Source organism: Camelus ferus, chromosome 8 (assembly GCF_009834535.1).
Source record: "Camelus ferus isolate YT-003-E chromosome 8, BCGSAC_Cfer_1.0, whole genome shotgun sequence".
In the NCBI taxonomy this organism is placed as follows: Eukaryota; Metazoa; Chordata; class Mammalia; order Artiodactyla; family Camelidae; genus Camelus; species Camelus ferus.
Genome location: NC_045703.1, coordinates 25290897 through 25316937, shown reverse-complemented (window position 1 = coordinate 25316937; position 26041 = coordinate 25290897). Strand labels below are relative to the sequence as shown.

The 26041-nt window shown below is 37.6% G+C and overlaps 2 protein-coding genes across 2 annotated transcripts in view; both read left to right on the top strand.

The window, feature by feature from the left end:
* The window catches only part of CASP8AP2 (caspase 8 associated protein 2), a 31442-nt gene extending 26131 nt beyond the window's left edge, over positions 1-5311 (top strand). The window contains exons 10-12 of the mRNA XM_032484584.1: positions 513-3642; positions 4716-4815; positions 5255-5311. Of these exons, the coding sequence (XP_032340475.1) occupies positions 513-3642; positions 4716-4815; positions 5255-5311 (3287 nt within the window). The remainder of the gene's footprint in view (positions 1-512; positions 3643-4715; positions 4816-5254) is intronic.
* GJA10 (gap junction protein alpha 10) lies at positions 5278-24089 on the top strand. The gene is made up of 4 exons (XM_014554055.2): positions 5278-5307; positions 7680-7775; positions 18294-19746; positions 22812-24089. Exons 3-4 carry the CDS (start codon positions 18310-18312, stop codon positions 22848-22850), a joined length of 1476 nt encoding a protein of 491 aa, XP_014409541.1. The 5' UTR covers positions 5278-5307; positions 7680-7775; positions 18294-18309; the 3' UTR covers positions 22851-24089.
* Positions 24090-26041: the final 1952 nt, after the last annotated feature.

Below are 26041 nucleotides of genomic sequence, written 5' to 3'. Positions count from 1 at the left end.
AGTAAGCAAGATGAATGAGTGCTTTTCTTTTGATAATGTAATTAACATATTATTCAGAACCCCATTGTCGAATAGAAATGTAGTGTGAGCCTTTAGTCTAGATTTAGGTAATTCTTATTTATACTTATTTATTCTGATTTTTAAAAAGGGAGTGGTAGGACAGATTGTTTAAAATGCTCTTTGCTTGCTCTCAGATATATTTTTCTTGTTTAAAAGCCATCAATTGGCATAGAGTAGATTATGCTGCTAACATGAAGTAAAGATACCTGAACAGTTGGTTGATGATTATCCAAATGACCAAACTCTACACTATCACTATTGTCAGGCATCTTCTGAGATCCAGTAAAGACCAATGAGATGAGTAACTATTAGGCATTAACATTCTGCTTTAAAAAAAAAAAAGCTATTAAAATAATAAATTGCCTAACATTTTTTGTTGTATTTAGTATGGAAATTTCAAATGACTAAGACTCAATAGTTACATGACTGTACTGCGCTTTTCTCTTCCACAGATGTGTTTCCACCAAATTCAGCTCATCCTACCTCCAAGAGTCAGTCTGATCTCAATAAGGAAAATCAAAAGCCAACTGGCAAATCTGACAAATTTCCAGAAGCAGACTCCCACAAGGATTCATCTTTAGATGAATTAGAAGAAGGAGAAATTATAAGTGACAGCGAAAAATCTAAATCACAAAAAAGTTGTGAAAAAAGTGCCAACCCCAGAGCTTCTGCTGAAGTGCAAAACACAAAGACTAGCCCAGGAAGTAGGAAAAGTACTGTGCATTTGGGTAAAGACAATAGGAAGGTACCATCTGTGAAAACCCATCAGACCAAAAGCAAATGGAATAAAAGACAGAGTGAATCTAGAAGATCTGCAAGAACTGAAAAGAAAGATAGGTCAGTGAGCACTTCCGGCCTGGGAAAAACACTTCCAACTGTTGCTGCACCCTCTTCTGTCCAAGATGTTATGCACATGTTACGGACGATAAGAAAGCATGTAAGGAAAAATTACATGAAATTCAAGGTAAAATTTTCATTAAAACAGTTTCATAGAATTATTGAGTCAGCAATTTTGAGTTTTACATCACTAATTAAACACCTTAACTTATCCAAAATCTCTAAGTCAGTGGCTACTTTACAGAAGAATCTCTGTGATGTTATAGAATCCAAACTTCAGCAAGTTAAAAAGAATGGCATAGTGGATCGTTTATTTGAACAGCAGTTACCAGATATGAAAAAAAAACTCTGGAAGTTTGTAGATGAACAACTTGATTATTTGTTTGCAAAGCTTAAGAAAATCTTAATAAAGTTCTGTGACTCTATAAACTTTGGCAGTGACAGTGATGAAGGAAAACTTGAAAAGATACATAAAGAGAAAGCACAGTATTCAAATTGTCAGAAGAAGAATGGAGATAACTCCAGCAAAGAAATGTTGAAAGAGAAGTCCTCCAAATCAGAAGATTCTGACTACTGTAAGTCATTAGTAGGATGTAAAAAATCCGAGGAAAAACATCAAGAGCAAAATAATTCCAACATTAACACAGTAAAGCATGACATTAAAAAAAATATTAACACTTGCTCTGATAATATTAAGAACCCTCAATCCAAAGAGCACTCCTTGGAACCAAACAGTCTGGGCACTCCAAAGCTGGGGAAAATTGAAGCCAGCACCATGGAGGACACACAGACGTCCCAGCACGCTGCTTTGAAGCCAGAACGCAGTTTTGAGATTCTTACTGAGCAGCAAGCATCTAGCCTTACTTTTAATTTAGTGAGTGATGCACAGATGGGAGAAATATTTAAAAGTTTGTTACAGGGTTCTGATCTTTTGGACAGCAGTGTTAACTGTAATGAAAAAAGTGAGTGGGAGTTAAAGACACCAGAGAAACAGCTGCTAGAGAGTCTTAAGTGTGAATCTATACCAGCTTGTACAACAGAAGAGCTAGTTACAGGGGTGGTCTCTCCCTGTCCTAAGATGATTAGTGATGATAATTGGTCATTACTCTCATCTGAGAAAGGTCCATCACTGTCTTCAGGGCTTTCATTGCCAGTTCATCCTGATGTGTTGGATGAAAATTGCATGTTTGAAGTGTCCACTAACATAGCTTTAAGTAAGGATAATGTATGTAGTTCAGAAAAGAGCAAGCCCTGCATCTCTTCCATACTTCTTGAAGATCTAGCAGTCTCTTTAACAGTCCCATCACCTCTGAAGTCAGATGGTCATCTCAGTTTCTTAAAGCCAGAAGCTTTGTCTAGTTCAACTCCTGAAGAAGTTATTAGTGCCCATTTTAGTGAAGATGCCTTACTTGAGGAAGAGGATGCATCTGAACAGGATATTCATTTAGCCTTGGAATCTGATAATTCAAGCAGTAAATCAAGTTGTTCTTCATCATGGACAAACCGGTCTGTTGCTCCAGGCTTCCAGTACCACCCTAATTTACCCATGCATGCTGTCATAATGGAAAAGTCTAATGATCACTTCATTGTGAAAATACGGCATACGACACCATCTACCTCACAGAGCCTTAAACAGAACGTGGTGGCCGATGAATCTTCACCCAGAACGGAAAAGGAAGCTGATGAAGCAGCAGAGAAAGAATATACTTCATGTCAGGACAGAATTTTTAAATCAGCGGAGGAATTGAAAAGTTCCAGTAAAAATGTTGAGAGCAGTAAACTAGCTTGTGAAGAACAGGACTGTGTGATACAAACAGAGGTTCCTGATATATATGAATTTCTTAAAGATGCTTCAGGTAAAGTGGATCATAGTACTGATGTGGCTGAAGAATGTTTCAAGTTGCATCAAGTATGGGAACGAAAAGGGCCCGAAAGCATTGAAGAATTGCCTCCAGTGGAAGAAATTCCACATTCTATTGAGCATCATCTTCCAAACACATATATAGACCTCACAAAAGATCCAGGAACAGAGACCAAAAACTTGGGGGAATTCATAGACGTAACAGTTTTAAATATTGATCAATTAGGATGTTCTAAAGACAATTTGGACCAAAATGCCCCCATATTAGCCAGTATGCAGCCTGATACTGTAGATGCTTTTATTGATTTGACACAAGATGTTTCAAGTGACAGTAAAAATGAAGATAACGATCCTGCTTTAGCTGTTGAAGACTTGGGGTGTCAGGTGATATGTATAGATGAAGAGAATGCTAAGGACGAGAAGGTGGAAGTGGCAAACGGGCCTCTGGAATGCATCGTGGAGGTAGCCAGTATCAACTTAACCTCGGAATCCCCTGGTTTGGGTGAAGTGAAAAAGGATGATTCAAAATCAGAGGCAGTATCAAATTCTGATAGTTCAGAGTTGCCTGGGGCTTTGGATAATGCTCACAAAAAGAGAAAAAACCCTTCTGATCTAAATGATTCTTTTCACAAAAAACAGAGAAAGGAAACAGACTTACCCAGTAGGGAAAAGACCAAGAAAATTACCCAAGACTCTGGTGAGGATGGTGAAGGTCACCGAAAGAAAGCCAATAAGAAAAAGGCCCCTGCAGTTACTAAAGATCCCTCATCATTAAAGGCAAGCCCAGGCACTAAGGATACATCAGCACTTGACACTTCTCTTACAAGCCTTTCTGCAAAGAATGTTATTAAAAAGAAGGGAAAAATTATAGTTTCATGGACAAGGTAAGAATCTTATAAAACTATTAAATCACCAGGAAATTTGAGATACCAGAAATCTGTCATGTCATCATAGTTTTATCCCATCCTAAAATAAGGAAAGTGATGACTTACTTCAAAAGAGGCCATAGTTGATAGAAGGTACATTCTAGGGTATAGCCCAGCAGTCCAGTAGAACAGTGTAGAGCAGTGGCGCTTAACCAGGGATGTGTGTTACACCATGGACAGAACTTTTCATTCTGTTTTAACTTTACTTCTTCCATGAAAAAGAAAAATTCTTTGATTTTTAAGGAATCTGGTATAAGCACATTTTAGAAAGGAGGAATGACACATGGTGAATAAGACAATAGTGTGAATGTTTGTAATTTGAGTTTTCCCCCTAAATTAGAAGTTTCAAAAAGTTTCATAAACAGATTTTTTGACTTTTATGTGAACTTTTAAAGGAATACTGATTTAAATACCTCATTTTGTGTATAAAGGTAACCACATTTGTGAACCATTGAACCAGAGGTGCATGATCTCCAACCTTGACTAGGGTGCGTAATGAGGGAGGCTGAATTTTATTGAAATTGGTGATCAGTTTTAATACCTCAGTCCTCTATGCCTTCATTTCAGGTAGCCTGCAGAGATCGTAAAGTCTCAGAGATTATAATAACATACACTGATTTAGAGCATGTAGAAAAAGCAGGGGTCTGGAGATTAGAAGATCTGGATTCTATTTTACTTTTTGGTTCTTGTTTGTTAAGTCTGTAATCATGTTTTAGCCCTAGGTTTTAAGTACTGTACACACTAACAGTAGAATTTTTTTAATCTTTTGGTTTTGTCATTAGAAAAATAAATTAGTACATTTGTTTTTAGAGAATTTGGGAAATGTGTATGAACTCAAAGATTAAAATCAGCCATATTCTTTTATTTCTCAGAGATAACCATTGTCCATATTTTCATATATACACTTTTTCCTTTTTTTAATTGGTTTTAATAAAAATGTCAACTCTTATTGGTAGACATTAAGGCAGTGGAATTTTTGTTACCTGTCTGTTGTAATCTACAAAAACTAAATAACATATTTCCCCCTTCAGAAATGATGACCGGGAAATTTTATTGGAGTGTCAGAAAAGAGGGCCATCTTTGAAAACATTTTCTCATTTAGCTGCCAAGTTGAATAAAAATCCTTATCAGGTAACTACCCAATTTTTACATCTCTGTTTACATCTCTGTTACATACTTTTTAATGTGTTTAAAATATATAGATATTTATTCGCCAGCTTCTTTGAAAGTATAGCTCTTCATGTAGGACTGTTAAAAACTTGCTGATTGTGGAAGAAGCTTGGAACAATCCTAATTCTTATTTTCTGTTGTCTCATCATTTACTTATTTGATCTCAGACAGTTTTGTACTGATACAATCTTCTATTGTATTGATAGTAAGTTTAATATTGAGAAGTTAAACTAGTAATTACCTTTATTTGGAAGATATTTTGTTTTTTGAAATATTACTTTATCTCTTTATTATTAAGGGTAACTTTCTCTGCCTTTAGATGTTTTGTGAAAATATTCATCAAAGATAAAAAAAATTATTGAGGTATTTATAAATTAATCCTCATTTAAAATTTTTTCAGGTCTCAGAAAGATTCCAGCAGCTAATGAAGCTCTTTGAAAAGTCAAAATGCAGGTAGTTAATGGTTATACTTCAGGAAATTAGTAAAGTAAATGTTTGACACTGAACCTGTGCAGTTAATGGTCTGTTAGTCATTGAAGATGTGAGTGGTGGGTGAGAGACATCCAGTTGAGTTCCTGCTTCAGTCACAGGTCGGAGGATGGTTGCCCATACAGGCTCCTGAGGTCACTTCATCCGCAGGGATGTGCTCAGGGTGAAGCCTGCTGCAGTTCAGCTCAGCATGGCATCTCAGCCTTCTGATTGCTGATGAGTCTAAGGTGGGGGGAAATCCATTGGATGATTGATAATACATTTTTATAGATGAGGAGAAAGAACACATTCCTGAACAGCAGTATATTTCAAAGCCAATGAAGTCTGTGCAGTCATTGTAATTTAATATTTTTCACATTTTTAATTAGGAGTGCTAAGATACTTTAATATACAAAACATACATTGATAAACATGAACTCCTTTGTCATCTGAATAGGTGATATGATTTACCATGTTAAAATAATAATAATGTTCACAGACATGTTTCCTTAGTTTCTTTAAGACATTCTTTTTTGGGTTTGTTAAGACAATAATGCCAGGTTTTTTTCTGTTAAGACCTAAGCCAATTGCTTAAATATTTTGGACTTATACATAAAGAAAATTGTAAAGATATTTAACATATCACTATTTTTCAGTTGATTTGTAGTCATAATTACTTGAATGCAGAACACCCAATTTTAAATTAAACTAAATCAGAATAAAAACTGTAGTTGGACATTGATCTCAGTGTGGAGGGTTCTAAATATTTTTGAACTATAAAAATCTGTTTCTAACCTCCTCCCACAAAAAAAAGGTAAAAAAAAAATCTATTTCCAAACCCAATGTAAGTTATGTCTTTAGATAATCTGTTAATTTTAGTGTCCTCTCAAAGCAACTAGTTTGTTAAAGAGATCTTCAAAAGATACTTAGTGGTTTACCGTGAAGTTAAAATTCTATTTATATGATTCAGAATGTAAGATTGAATAATGGGGAATTTGAAGAAAAAGCTTATTCTAAAGAACCTTTAAAAAAACAGTTTAAAACAAAAATGGTGTGGTTATTTTTCAAATTCACTGTGCTTTAAAATTTCACTGCCTTTAGGAAATTAAACAGCTTTTTTGTTTTATCTGAATGTTATCTTAAAATATGACTTCCACTCTCTTTTTGAAGATAATGTCCATTCATAAAAGAATTAACTTGGACCTGGAAGTGATGCTTATTAGTCTGAAATTTACAAATTCCATTATAAATCTAAAATTTTTTAATGGATTTGATACTTGAGATTTTATTTGCTTGAATGGGAGCACAAATAGTAAGTTATTTCATTCCTAGTTTCTTAACTGACTTTTTTCCTTCAAGTACTATAGTCTCATTGAATTCTTACCAGAATCAAAATGTAATGATGAAGTTACCGTGCTGATTTTGTGGAAAGCTCGTTCTTTAACCACCAATAGTATTTCAGTAGAACTCATTTGAAAAAACAACACTTTATGAAATGGTCGTATCAAAAAAAATAGAATCATAACTTTAGCATTTTCTTACATTACAGATAAGTTGCTGAATTCCTTGGAGTCTTAATTGACATTGCATACTACACAGAAGCTTGGAATTCCTCATGTTTTTAATGGGGAAGTAGGGGGGCAATTTTATGACATATTTGATTACCAGATAATAATCTGCATTTGTTATTACTTGCTGACTCTTAAATCTCAAGCCAGCATGTTCAGCTTGTTCCTGACATCAGTCTGATTTGCTTCCCTGTTACTGGTCATGATATTTATTTTTAAACAAGTTACAACTTGTTATCAAGATAAAAGCAACAACAAAACAGTATTGAAACCTTAGTTTTGATATTTCAAAGAAAGATTTTTTTTCTAGATTTTTAAAGATAGTTTTGTAGCATTTAAACTTAACCATTATTTAGTTCGTTTCATCCATTTTTATTTGCTTTTCTAATTGCCTTATTTTGATAAATTGTAAAATAATTTAAATAGTGTATCTGTAAATATGTATAAATTTAATGATGTAAAATATTTGTGTGTGTGTGTGTATGTTTGGGTGTATACACACGCATAAATGGCTGTGCCTAGCCAAGGATTTTTTTTATCTGTATAAAACTTTTTGTATAAAGTTTGCTTTCATTACCAGTAATGTATAAATAAAACCCTGTAAAGTTCTGTTATATTTTGATAAGAATTTTTTTTTAGTGTGTTTAGATAATAATTAAAACAAAAAGTAAAACTCCCAGGGAACATGGGAGACTACTTTGAAGTGGTTCTTGGTGGGAGCGTGGCTGGCTGGCTGTGTTTGAGTAGATCATCAGAGAAAACCAGTTGCCTTTGCCTGCTTTCTCACAGCAGGTACTGGGTACGGTGAACAGTGCTGCAGGTATCCTCACAGACAAAATCAGGGCAGCACAGAAACTCCTTTTGGGTGAAGATTGGAGAAAACAGGTAAGGATTGACTAGCTATGTATTATTTATTCACCCCTCCCTCTCCAGACTGATGGTACTGATAAGTTACTGTCTAGGCCTTGGACTCCATGAGGTGCCTGAGGAAATTGCCATTTCTCCCATGGTGTACAGTGTCTGAAGGAGAAGCCCTGATCTGAAGGATTGCTTGATAGATAACAAGCTGAAATAATGAACTGTGGTTTTTGTTGTGCTGGGGCTGTCTACCACAGGGCTTGTCCTCTTCCTTTTCTTTCAATACCCAACATAGCCTAGAGGGCTGGCCCTCAGCCCTTCCCCCATGCATAGTATCACTCAGAACCCTTACCACCAGGTAAATGAGTTCACAAGCCAAAGTTCAAAAGGAAACAACAAACTGAATTACATTAAGACCGTAGGAATCTAAAAGTCAATAAACATTAAAAGGAAAAAAGAGAAGATTTTGGCTATATGATACAAGAATAAGAAATAACCAGGTAGAAATATCAAAGAAAAAAATAATAAAGTGGAATGAAAATAAAGTGGATACAGCTGAAAAATGAATTAGTGAGTTGAAAAGTCAGATTGAGAAACTCCCAGAAGGAAGCAAGAAGTTAAATAGAAAATATGAATGCAGATGTGAAATGAAGGACAGAAGTAGATGTGCCAACATTCGGTAACAAAAGAGGTCCAGAAGAAGAAAAAATTTAAAGTCTGAAACAACCATAGAGTGCCAAGCAGGAGAGAAAGAAGTACCCACATCCAGACACATACTGAAATTAGGAGTATTAAAGATAATGAGAAAACTCTAAAAGCTTTTTGATGGTAAATCATCGTATAAAGGAACAAGAATCATGGTGACCTTACTCTTCTGAAGAACAATGCTGGCTGTAAGGAAACAGTATTTTTAAAGTACTGGACCTAAAATTTTATAGCCATTAAAATTGTTATTCAAATGTAGTCAAGAATGAGAGCTTGACAGCCTTCCAGAGAGCAGAGAGTCTCCCGCTTCACCCTATTCCTAGTCAAAATCCTTCCTCCTCCTTGGAGATAAACACTATTGCTGACATATTATCATGGATTGGTTTTGTCTGTTTGGGGGCTTTCAAATCGAATCATACATCATATATATTCTTATTTGACTTCTTTATTGTACAAAAATGGAAGAGTAAAATGAATACCTATGTGTCCATCATCCAGCTTCAACATTTAACATTCTGGCATTTTTTATTTCCGTTACCTCCCCTTCCACTTCTTTGTTTTGCTGAGGTATTTAAAAGCAAATCCTGTGTAATTTTACATGTAAATACTTCTGTATGTACCTGTAATATATAAGAATTCTTTAAACTCAAAAATATTGAAGTATAACATGAATAATGAATAAAAAATTCAAAAATTTCACAAGCTGAATACATTTGTGTAACTACCACTAATGTCAAGAAATAGAATTGTGCCGCCCCATAATGTTACTCTGCCTCTCATCCTCCTTCCAGAACCTATCTCCTTTCCTTCTCACAGGGAATCATTCTAATTTTTTTTTTTACTTTTTTTTTTCTTTGTGGTTGGAGGTAATTAGGTTTATTTATTTGTTTTTTGAGTGGCAGTACTGGGAATATCCTGATTTGTGTAATTATAGATTAACTTAGCCTGATGATGGCCTTTTTGTAAATAGAATCACATACTACATTTTGCTTTTTTGTATATGGCTTCTGTCAACCAACTTTCACCATTGTGAGCTTCATTTCTACTTAGGGGTATAGCAGTAATTTGTACTTTCTCATTGCTATGAAGTATTCCATTGTATTCGTGTACACTTTATTACACTGTTGATAGGTATTTAGGTTGTTTTCGTTTGAGGTTATTCAAATGTTGCTGCTTTAAACATTCTTGTACATGTCTTTTGCTGCACATATGGACACATTTTTCTTGGATATGTACCTAGGAGTGGTATACATATGTGAAGCTTTAGTAAATACTGCCGAGCAGTTTTACTAAATGCTGTTATTAATGTACACTATCCAGCAATATGTGAGAGTTTCAGTTTCTTCACATGCTGACAATATTGTCAGTCCTTAATCTTAGCCATTCTAGTGGAGGTGAAATGATATCTCCTGGATATTTGTTGGCCATTTGTATACATCCTTTTTTTGTAAAGTCCCTGTTTAAGTCTCTGACCTATTTTTCTTATGAAGCTGTAGAGATTGTTTATATAATCTGGGTGTGAGCCCTTTGTTAGTTCTTCTATATTTGGAAATAGCTTCTCTTACTTTGGGGTTTGCCTTTCACTCTGTCAAGTGTATATTTTGATGAACACACATTCTTAATTTTAATGAAGATTTAATTTATCACTTTCCATTTACCTGTCAAAGATACCTTTCCCAAAACTCCAAGATGATGACACTATGTTTTTACATTATTGTCTGAAAGGTTTATTGTTTTACCTCACATATTTACACCTACAATTCACTAAGAATTGATAGAGTGTGAGGTGGGGGTAATTTTAATTTCAATTTAAAAAAGAATCCCATTGACCAAGTCTCATTGTAAAGATTGTCCATGCCCCACTGTTCTTCAGTGCCACCTTGGCAACAGACCAGGTGCCCATATGGTGTTTTTTTGGTTGTGTTTTTTTTTTTTTTTTTTGAATCTCTATTCTGTTTCTTGTTCTGTTTGTCTAATCTTGCATCCATAGGATCACTCTCTTAACTACCATAGCTTTATAGTAAGTCTTGATATCTGATAGAGAAGTCCCATAACCTTGTTTTCTTTTTTCACCACTGTTCATGGCTAGGTTTGGCCCTTTGACTTCCATGTACCTTTTAGAATCAGCTTATCAAGCTCCCCGGAAAGCCTATTGGGATTTTTGATTGACTTGTATTGAATCTATGGATCAATTAATTTGGGGAGAATTGGACACACTGGTGTTTTTTATATTCTGCAAATGTGAGTGGTACTATAATGGATCACTTTGTACGTATTACTTCATACATGTGTCCTTCATGCTCCTTAGAACTACCTTTTAAAAAGCATCAAGAATGTAAATGGTGATAGAATTCAAAGATGAATATCATTAAAGACTTTAAAATCCTTGCTAGCAAGATTTTAAGTGGTAATTTATAAAATAATTGACTCCATCTTCTGAGAAGTGCTCTACTAATGAAGCCAAGTGTATTTTTTTGATTCACATGGGCCTAAAGTTTAAAAGATCTCTCAGGATTCTTCATTTGTCAAATTCACTTCCTCACTGAAATAAAGTGTATGGGATATGAAAGTATAAAACCCTTCTGTTAAGAAGGACAAATATTAACGGGTCACCCATTAAACCTTAACCTGTAATTGCTACTTTAAATGTTCTCCTGATGTATCTTTGGGAGACTGACAATCTTTAAACTTTCTTTTCTTTATTTGTAAGTGGAGGGATTATTCTAAAACAAGATTACAAACTGGGTTTCTCAGTCAAGTGATTGGTTTGGGGGAAGTAGGAAAGTGCAGAAGGTTAAGTCTTGGGCCCACCACCTTGGCTAGCTTCAACCAGGGTGACTATTTTTACCTGTTTTATAAACTGGAATTCCTAACATGATTGCTTGACTTAATAAGATTCTGCTGCTAAAATTTTTGGAAGATTACTGTCTTGATTTTTTACTTTGCAGTTCTCTTTTTCTATAATTGGTATGATTAGTTTTTGGCATGGTTACACCTTTATCTGAGGAGTGCCAAATTCTCTGCGAGGAATCTGGTAGGTTAACTCAGTTCCTATAATTCCTCACACTTTCTTCTGGGAATCCCTTATTTTCTCATTGTAAATCTGTCTGAATCTCATTAGCAGAGGAAGGACTTAAGACAAATGAGCCTTCTGCTCAGAAGAAGGCTCAGAAGGTATACCTTTGAGTACACCAATTTTCTATTCATTTAGGATTATGTCAGCTTTCATAATCCTAAATGTTTCATAGCAGCTGTGTGGAAACCAGCAACTGCTGCCCATAGGGAGTTAATATCACCAGCTGTGAAGAGGTGTCATGGTCAATGCTGGTACCATTGACTAGCACTATGTCAGTGACTAGTGCATCTTTATCCTGGCACATTTCTTCTGACTAGCTTTTCTGTTCCCTTCTGTTTCTCTTGAGTGTATTTTGAGCCTGCCAGTGACTCCATAGATTGAGCATAACTTTTGATGAGAGTGAAAATAGGAACTTAAAAAATCTTTGGCAGGGGTTCTCAACCTTCAGTGTGCTAATTTTTGCTGAGCCTTTGGGCTGGTTGGGATGAGACAGTCGGTAGAGATCCTCCTCTTTCCCAGCAGTAGTGCAGTGCCAATATTACCTCATCAGGACAAATTATTACTGTGAAGTTACGGGAGAGTTGACCACTCTGTGCCTCTGTCTTTAAAGATAGTCACCTACTTGCTAAGTCTTGAAGAATGAGGTGATCAGATTGACTCATCTGCTGAAGACTTTAAAAAAAATCAGACATAGAGTTGTGTTTATCTTTATTTTCTAGTTTAAACATTTATTTTCTTGAGTAGGTAATACAGTCACTGTTAAGGGAATTCAACATAAAAGTTATCATCTCACCCCTTCGGCAGTCACCTCTTACCTTTGCTTGAGGCAACTAATATTAGAACTTATTTTACATACCCTTCTGAGTTTTTCCATGCATAAATGTATGATTTTAATGTTTTGACTCTAGTGGAATGCATTAAAGGTGTTAAATTCATTACTTTGCAGGTGAATTTTAGAATTAAATGTCAAGGATTTTCTTAACAATGTACCCAGTACTATACAAACATGCATTTTTTGTGTGTGTGTGATTTTTTTTTTTTAGGTTTTTTTAAAAAATTGAAGTATAGTAAGTTACAATGTGTCAGTTATGATGTGTCAGTTTCTGGTGCACAGCACAACGTCTCATACGTATACATATGTATATTCATTTTCATATTCTTTTTCATCATAGGTTACCACAAGATATTGAATACAGTTCCCTGTGCTGTACAGTCTATGTCTGAATCTGTTTCTATTTTGTAGATGAGTTCATTAGTGTCTTTTTTTTCTGTTTTTAGATTCTACATATGAGTGATATCATATGGCATTTTTCTGTTTCTGGCTTACTTCACATAAAATGATGATCTCCAGGTCCATCCATGTTGCTTCAAATGGCATTATTTTATTTTATTTTTTATTGCTGAGTAGTATTCCATTGTATAAGTATGCCATAGCTTCTTTATCCAGTCATCTGTTGATGGACATTTAGGTTGTTTCCATGTCTTGGCTATTGTAAATAGTGCTGCTATGAACATTGGGGTGCATGTATCTTTTCTAATTAAATTTTCCTCTAGATATGTGCCCAGGAGTGGGATTGCTGTAGCATATGGTAACTCTTTTTAGTTTCTTGGGGAATCTCCATACTGTTTTCCATAATGGCTGCATCAAACTGCATTCCCACCAACAGCGTAGAAGGGTTCCCTTTTCTCCACACCCTCTCTAGCATTTATTTTTTGGGGACTTTTGAATAATGGCCATTCTGACTGATGTGAGGTGATGCCTCATGGTAGTTTTAATTGGCATTTCTCTGATATTGAGCATTTTTTCATATACCTATTGGTCATTCATATGTCTTCATTGGAGAACTGCCTGTTTAGGTCTTCTGCCCATTTTTGGATTGGGTGGTTTTGTGTTTTTATTATTAAGTTAAATGAACTGCTTATATATTCTAGAAGTTAAACCTTTGTCAGTCACATTATTTGCAAATATTTTCTCCCATTCAGTAGGTTGTCATTTTGTTTTGCTTATGGTTTCCTTTGCTGTGCAAAAGTTTCTAAGTTTAATTAGACTAATTTGTTTATTTTTGCTTTTATTTCTATTGCCTAGATAGACTGCCCTAATATGACATTGCTGAGATTTATATCAGAGAATATTTTGCCTAAGTTTTCTTCTAGGAGGTTTATAGTGTCTTACCTTATGTTTAAGTCATTAAGCCATTTTGAGTTTATTTTTGTGTGTGGTGTGAGGGAGTGTTCTAACTTCATTGATTTATGTGTGGCTGTCCAGTTTTCCCAATACCACTTGCTGAACAGACTGTCTTTTCTTCATTGTATATTCTTGCCTCCTTTGTTGAAGTTTGACCACAAGTCTGGGTTTATTTCTGGGCTCTCTGTTCTGTTCGATTCATCCATATGTCTGTTTTTTATGCCAATATCATGCTGAATTGATTACTGTAGCTCTGTAGTATTGTCTGAAGTCTGGGAGAGTTATTCCTCCAGCTTTACTCCTTTTCTTCAGTATTGCTTTGGCAATTCTGGGTCTTCTGTGATTCCATAAAAATTTCAGGATTATTTGTTCTAGTTCTGTGAAGAATGTCCTGGGTAATTTGATAGGGATTGAATTAAATCTGTAGATTGCTTTGGGTAGTATGACCATTTTCACAATAATAATTCTTTCAATCCAAGAGCAAAAATATGTCATGCGTTTTCACCTCTAGTTAATTCTGACAGTCAATTTGTACTTGAGGCTAGTGTTGCTGTGTAGTGGAAATGTAACCTCCTTACTTGTGTACCTTTCATTATCATCCTTTCATTAAAACTAAATATCTGAAAATACAATAGGCAGATGATACTTACGAACTATCAGTAATTTTATGCACTTTCTGTTTTTTATTTGGAATAGAGCAGACTTAGAAATGTGCTTAGCGGTTGTGATTTGAAGCCATCATAGACTTCTAGTGACACTCTTGCTGTCAACTCCTTTAAGGTGACAGTAAGATTGTGTACTTGAGATTTGCCTAATGTTAAGATGCGGCAAGACTGGGAGTTAGGAGACTTGGTCTCAGTCTGCACTGGGCAAGTCATCTGACCTCTCAACTTGAACAGTATACAAAAATTTGACATAGATTTCTAAGGCTTTCAGATACTCTACTGGAAAAGAAAAGAAAAGAAAAAAAAAAAAAAAACTTCCCTGAGCTTCCTGTTTCAACCAAATAGCATATTGCCAGGACACATAATCTACAGACAGGCACTGCCCCGTCTCAGTGGTCTAAAATGCTTAATTTCTTTTTTGAGATGTTTCTCCTTTCAGCCTGGCATGGTTTGCAAGAGCACTTTGAATTTGATTGTGAGTCTGTTATTACTTGTTCCCATTTGATAAGGTCAGACTCACCCCAGGCAGCTGTTGATGAGATCGGACATGACCCATTGATCTGTGACATCGATTCCCAGAGCAATCAGTTGACTGAGAAATGCACCCAAACTCAAATCACTGTAACCAAAAAAGAGAAATTCTCCTTTGTTTCACCTTTCATTTCCAAATATGATACACCAAGAGGGGATCAAGCTTCTTGTCAATTAGAAAGAAAATATTATGAGAGAATTAAAAGGCACCAAAGGACATTTTGACCTCATGGAAGGACTAGGTTAGACTCCATTGATCAAAATTACTGTGCTGGTTCTGGATTGGGCCCCACAACCAGCTGGTCAGAGCCTTTCTATCTGCAACCAGCAGCAGTTCCACTAATTAGTCCACACATGGTCCAACTTTAAGGTTCTTTGAGCCCAGTCATCAATTTTTTTATCCACTCCTAAGGTAAGTGGTAAATATGTGGAATCTCTTTTTTATGAAGAAATGTAGGAAATCCCTGTGTAGATAGAAAGATAATATTTGAAATAAAATTCAGGAAAGGAGCACCAGCTTTTTCCATAGGAGATGCTAAATTAGCATTTGTTGATAAAATTCAAGAATATTTCTAGGATCTGTAGTCATTTAATGGTAAAAAGTAGTTATTTTTTGGAAACGAGAATGCCTGTCTAAAGGATCTTGCTCTTAATGCCAACATGCATGATTTTATTTCTGTTTTATCTATTTCTGCTTTTCAGTTTTCTTGCTACTTTAATAATTTTCAAATTTTAAAGAGAGTGGCAAAAAGAAGCATTAAATAATTTAGGATTTCTAAATAGAGAGTAAGTTAATAAAATGAATTAACTTTTTCACCTCACAGTTTTTATATAAAATAGGAGCTCTAGGGGTTTTTTTTTTTTTTAAGTGCTAAAGGACTTTTTAATAAAGAATAATGGCCAGAAAGTTTTAAAGGAGTAATTATGGGAAAGGACTGAGACTTTTTAAGAGAGGATAGAGTGTAGTAAATTACTGCTGCAGTTAATGAGGCAAGTCTAAGATTTTTAAATTAATTTTTATTTGCAAGTACTAGATATGACTACATTTTTAATTTTTGAATTTCAAATAATTCACAAGTGTACAGAGTAAAAATAGAGATACCTAATACCTCTTCCAAATTCTGAGATGTACCTACTTCAAAATTTTATTGTAAAAATTGTTTATACATATGTATGCATAAATGTATATACCGGATAAAAATCAGTCATTCTTCCTTAGAGGAGTCTTTTTCCTTTTTCTTTTTTGCCTCTCCCTTCCCCCTCCAAATTCCCCCCTGCACCCTCACGGTCTCCTATACACTTCCAGTAACATATAAACTTGTGCGCCCTTCTGTATTCTTTCTTCATGCTTACATAATCACATACATATACATCTCATATACATATGCATACATATATGTGTATATTTGTAGGATTTTATTTTACTCAGTGATGTACGTTCTCACGTCGAATCTATGGATCAACTGGAGACAACTTACATCTTTATATTGAATTTTCTAATCCCTGAGCATGATGTATCCCACCATTAAATTAATTTACTTAAATAGTGGTGTGTGTATATGTATTTGACACTGCCAATACTTTTCTTTTTCTTGAAACGGTCCTGCTTTGGTTTCACAAATACCAATATTGTTCTTGTGGTTTTCCCCTCTTCTCTATGGCCCTTTCTCATTTTCATTTGTAGACTTTTTTTCCTGTGCTATTTCTCAAGATTCTGTCATTGGCTTACTTTCTCTTGTCCCTGAGTGATCTCTACCTACTTAATGATTATCCACAAATGTTTAAATATTTATCTCTGGTTTGTACCTTTTGCTGTTGTTCTCTAAACCCAAATACCTTCTGGACATCTCCACTTTTGCCATTCAATTTTGTTGGAGAAAAGCTGGAATTTTTTTCCAGTTACAATTTCTGGCAATGATGTGCTTAAAAAACCTTTTCCTACTAGATTATAAAACATTCTTTTATGTTTTAATACTTTTATGGTTTAGTTTTTTACATTTAATTCTTCATTCCATCTGGAATTTATTTTTGTGTTTGGAAATAAGTAGGGAAAATATGTGTTTTTGAATTGATATTCATTTGTTGTTTTTTACTTTTTGTCCATTTTATATGTTAGTGGGAACATAACATAACTTTGTGACAGTACTGTGAAGGCTGGACGAGGTATCTTGTTCACTGGTGAATTCTCTGGCATCCAGCACAGTGCCTAAGTGATAGTAAGATTTTAGTAAACATTGAATGAACAAATTATGAAAGGAGAGACTTGTTTACTTATCTGTTTTAACTTAATAACACTATTGTTTTTCCTCCACCTGAAAGTCTTCCACATGTTAGAATCTTTAACCTATGAAGTATTTTAACCTCATTGAATCTTTAAAAATAATGTTTTTTTCAGGGTAAACCCAATAATCTATTCATGTCAGATATGCCTTGATTCTTTCCCAGCCCCCAAGCTTGCTAGAGAAGCAGTTTATACTCACTTTTCTTCTAAGTTAGCAGAGCTTTCGTGAAAACCTCCTGTTCCATATGTGGCTTTGTAGATGTAATCATATGTATTATTGCTGGTACTGTTTCTGAGTCTGCTTAATCTTTATTGCTACCCTGTGCCAGTTCCTGAGGATTTATTTAGCTGATTTTTGTTTTCTTTACTTGTACTTTCAGTCTTGCAGCGGGAGCCATTGATAATATGTAAGGAAGATCTCTTTTGTTTTTCTGATGATGGTTTTTCCAGTGATAGAGTCAAGAAACTGAGTTTAAAAAAAAAAGACATTTCAATCCACTATTATTTATTGGTACCTTCACATGCAAAGATCAAAATGCTATAGAAAGTGTTTCTTTCTGCAGAAGGAATACCTTTTCAGGAAGGGAACATAAGACACAACTATTGCAAAACTCATTTTAGGCACAGTGCCAAGTGAGCAGTATAAACACTAATGTGCAAATTCAGGAATGGGAAAAATCACTCTGACTTGGGGTGGCTAAGGAAAACTTCCTGGAGGAGTTGAGACATTTAAGATCATGTGTGATGTATGGTAAATACAGCATCTCATATGTTAGAAAAATGAACAAAATTGTGGAATGGAATGCATTGTATGATGGCCAGTGAATATATATACTAAGATGACTGTGTAGGAGAGAAGAGAATAGGAAGGTGATTGGGGCAAATTGAGGAGAGTCTTTAGTTTGTTGCTGATGTTGTTGTTTCGGAAATATATTCCTTAGAAATATCCTATTTCAGCAAGCATGGGCCATAAATACTAGGACTGGAAAGTCCTTCATAGTTTTATTGATATGAAGAGCGAGCCTGCTGTATTGATGAGCCTGTGTCTTTATATATTTCTTCCATGGGTGCTATTAACCTTGCCGTTTTCTGTATATTTCAGGCATTAGTCTCTTACCATGGGGGATTGGAATTTGTTGGGTGGCATCCTAGAGGAAGTTCACTCCCACTCAACCATAGTGGGGAAAATCTGGCTGACCATCCTCTTCATTTTCCGAATGCTGATTCTTGGTGTGGCTGCTGAAGATGTCTGGGATGATGAACAGTCAGCATTTGCTTGCAATACCCAGCAGCCAGGTTGCAATACTGTCTGCTATGATGATGCTTTCCCTATCTCTTTGATCAGGTTCTGGGTTTTACAGATCATCTTCGTGTCTTCTCCCTCTCTGGTGTATATGGGTCATGCACTTTATAGACTCAGAGCCTTTGAAAAAGAGAGACAAAGGAAAAAGTCACAGCTTACAGCCCAAATGGAGAATCCAGAGCTTGAATTGGAGGAGCAACAGAGGATAGATAGAGAACTAAGGAAGTTAGAGGAGCAGAAGAGGATCCAAAAAGTCCCTCTAAAAGGATGTCTGCTGCGAACTTATGTCTTACACATCTTGACCAGATCTGTGCTGGAAGTAGGGTTCATGATAGGCCAATATATTCTCTATGGGTTTCAAGTGCAACCCCTTTACAAATGCACTCAACCTCCTTGCCCCAACGCAGTGGATTGCTTTGTATCCAGGCCCACAGAGAAGACCATTTTCATGCTCTTTATGTACAGCATTGCATCCATCTCTTTGTTCCTCAACGTACTGGAAATACTTCATCTGGGGATCAGGAAAATCATGAGGGCACTTTATGATAAATCCAGCAGTGGGGACATTGAGGATGAAAGAGGACATCCATTCCATTTGAAAAAATATTCAGTGGCCAAGAAGTGTATGATTTGCTCTCCCTTCCCTGAAAGAATCTCTCTACTTCAAGCCAACAATCAACAGCAAGTCATCCGAGTCAATGTACCAAAGTCTAAAACCACGTGGCAAGTTGAGACCAGCCAAGTTGAAGTAGACCCTTGCTGTAGTAAGAAAGACTGGGCTGAGAAGGATCAGCACAGCGGACAGCTCCATGTCCACAGCCCATGTCCCTGGGGAAATGGTGCTAGAATTCAGCACCAGGGACAGCAACCAGACCGGTCTTCCTTTGGCCTGCAGAATGCAATGCCCCAGTCCTGGCTAGGTACAACAGTGGCTCCTAGACATTGTCAATCACATACAACAGGACCGTGGGAGCAGCCCCAGAACCGGCAACTCTCAGGGGAGCCTCTCACAGATTTGCACAGTCACTGCAGACACGGCAATGGCAGCATAAGAGAGGGCAAGGTCTGGACAAACAGATCTTGCCGGGGCAGTCGCAAGGCCAGCTTTCTGTCCAGATCGCTGTCTGAAAAGGGGCAGCTGTACAGTGACTCAGGAAGCTCCAGTTCTCGAAATAGCTCTTGTTTGGGCTTTCCACATCGGGAAAACAGTCCCTCGCTTCTGCCTCCAGCCACTGGGCGCAGAACATCAATGGTAAGTAAAGACAGACAGCCTGACTGCTCATGGAACTTTCACAAGAGGTGTTCCACTCTGGTCACTTCTTAGCCTTCTCTTTTCTATTTTTGTGTGTTTATAGGTATGTGTTGAGAGAGAGGGAGAGGAGGAGAGAAAGGTTAATATATGGAGAGTTAAATTCACTGAATATATTCAGTTAAATTCAATCATAAAATAAACTTACTGAAAACTTACTGTATATCAATTAATCTTATAAGTGCTGGGTGTATAAATGAATGAAATACCATCTCTGCTATCAAAGGGCTCAATGTATGGATGGGAAATTGGACAGGTAAACATGTAAATGTGATCAAGTGTAAGGTGCCATGCTAGAGCAGGTGATGGGCAAAGGAGGGAGAGGTCAGGTCTTTGTGGATGGGTCTGAAAAAACTTCATAGTTGAAGTTACTTTTGAACTGAGCCTTGAAAGATGTGATGAGTTTCTCTGAACCTGGGAGGACTGGAGTGCATAGAAGAAAGCCATCCTAGTAGAAGGAGGACACAGACAGAGGCTAAGAGGTGTGACATAGCAGGGCTGTCTGGGGGACCATGCATGTCTGGAGCACAGGGTAGTAGAGGAGCTACAGAGAGAGAAAAGACTGGAGAATGGGGCATGGAGGCCTTGCAGGAAGGCGTTGGAGAACCCATTAAAGGATGTGCAGCAGAGAAGTGACTGGATCAGAGTTGCACTTCAGAAAATTCTTTCCATCAGAGTGTGGAAAATGGATCAGAGGAAGGATCATTTGTAACCTTGAGTTGCCTTTGTCTCACTAAGGAAGGAGGGTGTGCTCCATTGTTTCAATAGCTCTGGCATTTTAAAGTCATATATATGTATTTGTTGATAATTTCACAAAGACTAAAATCACTATTCTATGGACTTTTATTCTGTTCTCTCAAAGACCACTGTGGGGTAAACATTCCCTAGCCATTGTGAGACACAATGGATATTTACTGTAGATCCTTCTCAGTTCTGGGGGGGGGGGGGGGATGACATAGGCTTTACCCATAGTTCCTAACAACTTTTTTCCATTAAAAAGAGAAAATCCCCCAAGTTAATAGGGGAATTTACCAGTTGAGTTCACTTGGTTGAGCTAACACACTTACCTTTTCCTTTGTTTCATTCTTTGTGTTAATAATGATTGACTTGATTATAAATCAATAAAAAAGTTAAAAAAATAGTAATGATTGACTCCCTCCACCCCAGTTTCATATCTCTTATGAGTTTAGAGATACTTTGTTACTGTACTAATGCCGTACTTTGAGGAGGAATCATTCTACTTAGATTTTTCCTAAAATGCTTTTTTCCCCCAAATGGATACTCATTTCTTGTCAGTGACCAGCCATCTACTCAAGAGACTATGTTTAAGATTATTGTATAGCCAGGAGGAGGGTAGAGCTCAGTGGTAGAGTGCATGTTTAGCATGCACGAGGTCCTGGCTTCAAGCCCCAGTACCTCTGTAAATAAACAAACAAACAAACAAACCTAATTACCTCTCACCTCAAAAAAAAAATTTATTGTGTGGATACTTGGAACCCTGTACCAAACTATAGCAGGATTCTCAACTCTGGCTTGAGTTAGAGTCACTGAAAGCTTTAAAAAAATCTCCATGCCCAGGACCCATCCATCAAGATCTCTGGAGGTGGGATCCAGGATCAGCATTTTGAAAATTCCCTTGGTGATTGCAGTGTGCAGCCAGGGTTGAGAGCCACTTGCCAGTAGCCACTGCTTCTTGTCTGCATTTGTGAAATCAGAATGACAATTTTCATCATTTTCTCCCCCTTGTACCTCCTTTCATGTGAGAGGATTGGCAGAGAATTGAGGGAGGAACAGCAGTATTTAGTTGAAGCAGATTTTCTTAATCTCAGGTTATCTTTTCGGAGAGACCAGCCATGCTGAGGAGCCTGGAGAAAAGATGAAAGGTGACGGGCCTCCTTTATCTTTTCATCTTCCTCTTCCTTCCCTGTTTATGTCGCTAGGAATTACAAATAATGCCTTTGGCCACAGAGCTTTGCTACTTATGGTCACTTTTTCCCAAGCCTCTTACAGAGTTGACCAGCCACTTCAATCCCCAAATGGTGGGAAGATTTGGAATTGAAGTCACAAATGTCAACTGCAGAGCACTGTGGCTGACACATCATGCTTCCTACAAACAGAGGGACCTTTCATTAGAAATTAGCACAGCAAACAATGGATTGTGATCATCCACTTTTAATACATGGACTGTAAACAGCTTCTTACACTATATTAGGTCCCAGAGGGCAGATTTTTAGGCCCCAATCAGATAGATGCATTCTTTTTTTTTAATTGAAGTATAGTCAATTTACAATGTTGTGTCAATTTCTGGTGTACAACATTATATTTCAGTCATATATATTCTTTTTCATTACAGATTACTACAGGATATTGAGTATTGAGTCCCTGATTGTGGTCTAGACACTGGCATGGGCTTCCTCACCGTAACCCTGTGATTATTCCCATTTAAGGATAAGGAAATAGATGACTTGTCCAAAATCAAAACAGGGACATAAATTAATGTTTATTGAATGAGTGAATGGGCTAGAATTTTATCCCAAGCTTGTCTGACTCCTGTATCCCATTGCTGCTTCCTGCTCACTCTGCACAAGGCAGGGAGTAAGTTTAGCATATTTTTAGGATAGATTATTACAAAATGGAACTTCCACATTTTAATTAGTTTTCTCTTCCATGTTATTGCAAAGTCAAAAATTCTGGTTAATTATGGAGGGGACTGATGGAGCTTAGGAAGCAGTTGGCCTTTTAGTTTTAGACCTGGATTTTGAACCAAACAACCACAACTGGAGGAGGAGATGGCAGGTGGGATTCAGATCTTTCAGAGCAGCACCATCAGAGAAAAGAACCTCTTACACAGATGTTCATCTCTGGGGCAACATCGGGGGAAATTGTCCTCAGGAGGTTTTGTTTGGACTCAGTGTATTTGTGACACACATAGAGTCTCAGCTGGGTGGACAGGACTGGCTTTTATAAGCCCTTTGAGTCTGTTTTGTTTTGTTTCCTATCTCTTTCAGAATATGCTTCTAGAACTTTCATCTATAATGAAAAAATAATGCATGCATGGAGTCAGAATATTGGACCCAGGAGCAGCGGGCATCTGCGAGAAAAGTTGTGTGTTTGTCAGCCCAAACTACAGGAGGAAATGCAGGCACCATCCCCTCCAGAGCCACCGGCCAGGCGATGGCTGTGTACTGGGGGATCCCAGCTGGGCTCTCTGACCACTGGGGACAGCCTCTCACTGCCCGGCTTGGCCACACTGCCTGAGGCCAGCCTGACACCAGGGAAGCAGTCCACACCATCAGAGAAATTCTTGGGGGCAAGAACTGCTCCCCAAGGGGAGTGGGGGAAGAGTGGAATGTGCTGCCTTCTCTGCCAGCAGCCCGCTCTGCAGCAGCAGCAGACCTTGAACATGGATACAGAGCATGCCAGGAGTTCTGCCAGCAACGTGGGCTCAACATGCTTCTTGTCTGTACAGGGGAGGTTGGTGAGGAGCTTTTTATTTTCTTCCTCTCATCAGCTCATTTATTTCTTGGGGATGAAGCAGCTGGATGTTCTTAAGATGCCTCGCTGTAAAATATTGAGTACAACATTGGCCAACACTCCCATCGCATGACTTTATCCTTCTGCTGTGATCCAGCGACATCAGTGATGATGCCATGACTGTGGGCCAACAGGTGCTGGTGGGACTGCATTTTGGACTTCCAGGGGAGGGACTCAAACTGGCACTGCTTCCTCACCTTCAGCGCCCTCCCAGTTGTCCTGAGCCATCCAGGGGAGGTGCACCAAAAAGTGCTTAACACTTCTTCTAGAGCACAGAGGCAGGGGGGCTGTGTGATGTGCACTAACTATACAATCTGTATGGCTGGTTGGCTGGTTGTTACTGTCCAAGTTCTGAGAGTCATAAAGGTGGGTTCAGTTCCCATGGGAGAAGCCAGGTAGCTCCTGCATCCTCCATCCCATGGCCAGATTCCCCTATCCCTGGCCACACACCTTGTTTAATAAACACTTCAAGTTATTAGGAGAGTCAGTTCAGTCCAAAGACACAAAGCTCTGTGTCATCTATATCCTGTTTTATCCTTTTACCTTTATCCTGAGATAAAATCCAAATTCCTTAGGCTGGCACGTAAAGCCTTCACAGGCTGATCCCTGCCTCATGTTTGTTCCCTACCTGTCCCCTAGCCTGTCCCCTAACACAGCTGCTTACTGAGTAAAGCAGATTGCCCTCCCAATGTGGATGACCATCCTCCAATCTGTTGGGGGCCTGCACAGAATAAAGATAGAGGAAGGATGAATTTGTTCTCTCTCTCTTTGATCTGGGATATCAATGTTCTGCCTTTGAACTGATACTTACATCATTAGCTCTATAGTTCTCAGAACTATACCTCCAGCTTTCCTGAGCCTCTAGCTTGCAAAAGGTAGATTTTGGGGACTTCTTAGCCTTCATAATTGTGTGAGCCAATCAATTAATCATATCTATATCTATCTGTCTATGAAATCTATTGTGTCTGTCTCTCTGGAGAACCCTAATACCCTGGGATGTTGCAGAAGAGAGCCCAGTACTGGTTGAGGCTGGTCATGCTCCCAGCCCAAATGGCTCCTGAGTCTTCTCTGTTCCCACTTGCAAAGGTGGAAATGAGGTGTGGAGATATGAAAAGGTGTGTGATCTTTCCTGCAGTGAGTTGGTGGAAGAGCCAGTGAAGACCAGGTAGATGAAAATGACTCCAGGCCCAAGCCCAAATAGGTACCATTTTAAGGGCATACCATATTCCAGCTGCTTAAGACACATCACCCTGTCATTTCTTTAGCTCTTTATTCTGTGAATTCTGTTGATTGTCAACCCTGTGCTAGACATGGAGCAGGGCGCTGGCTCAATAAGTAAGCACTGTTCCCTGCCCTAAGACATTTTACTGAATGACAGGTAATTTACCTCAAAACTTGGGAGCTTCAAGGAGGGGATACCAACCCAGTGGGGTGGGAGGGAGAGGAGTGCTTTTTAGAGGTAGAATACCTGAATTGTCTCTTAGAACCTGCAGGAATCTGAGGTGCCGGTAGGGTCTCTAGCCTCCAGGGGCAGGCCCTGCACCGTTGACTGGTGCGGAAATAAAACAAAATCTAGGGATTTGAACTTGATGCCTAGACCTTTCCTCCTGTTTGTCCATTTTAACAGCTTGCAACTGTCATAACAATTTATTGCATTTTTTTTTTTTCACAAAGACCCCATTTGGGAGAATGTGTTCTGGAAGGATACTGGCTTCCTAGATTCTCTCCCAACCACCTTCGCTTCTGAAGAGAAGTCAGTCAGCCAGATAGCGTTCCATGTAGTGGAAACTGGGAAAGAGTGGAGGGTGTGCAACCACAAGGCATTCATTGTTGCTAGAGCATAAAGTGCAAGGTGAGGCTGGAGAGGGAGGCCAGGGTCAGAACTTGAAGGGCCATATATATGTCAAAGAGTTTGGAATTTATCTTTAGATGATGAGGCCTGGGGAACCACCGAAGGGTTTTAAGCTTGGGGTGGTTGTGATCTGATTTGCTTTAGTAAGATCTGTTGGCCATGAGAAGGAGGATTTTGAGATGCTGTTTCAGTGATCCAGGCTGGAGAAGATGAGGCCCTGAGGGAGATGGTAGGTAGGCTAGGGGATTAAGTTTAGAATATTTTAGAGATTAAAATCAACGAAACTTAGCAATTGATTGGGTACTGGCTTTAAGCATGAGTGCTTGCTTATGGCATTCATCAAAAAATATTTATTGAGCACATAGCATATATTCCTCAAAAATAACTAAAGATTTTCTGCAAAAATATCTCCTAGGAAAGAGTGACCTTATTGTTACTAGTACTCTTTTAAATACACATTGAGTATAAAGTAGTGATTGGTTTTAAAATGTTTGTTTGGAAAGACCTCACTGCCAATTTGGTATGCTTACAGAAGCCAGTTGAAGGGGTCAGTATTTTTTTTAAGGAAACAAAGTACTGTAACACAGTCCCATGCTTTATGGAGTCTGAACTCACAATTGCAAGCAAATGTTGCTAAAGTAATTTCTGAAGAAGATGGCCATGTAGTCTATGAGGTGAAGTGTTAAGGAAAAAATAAGTACAGTGAAAGAATGGGGGAAAATATACGTATATTTGCTTGTTTTTGCTTAACAAACTCTTGAAGGATAAATTAGAAACTAATAAAAAGGATATCTAATGGGGGAAGTAGACTGGCTTGAAGCCACCATTTAAGTATTTTGATATGCAAATGTG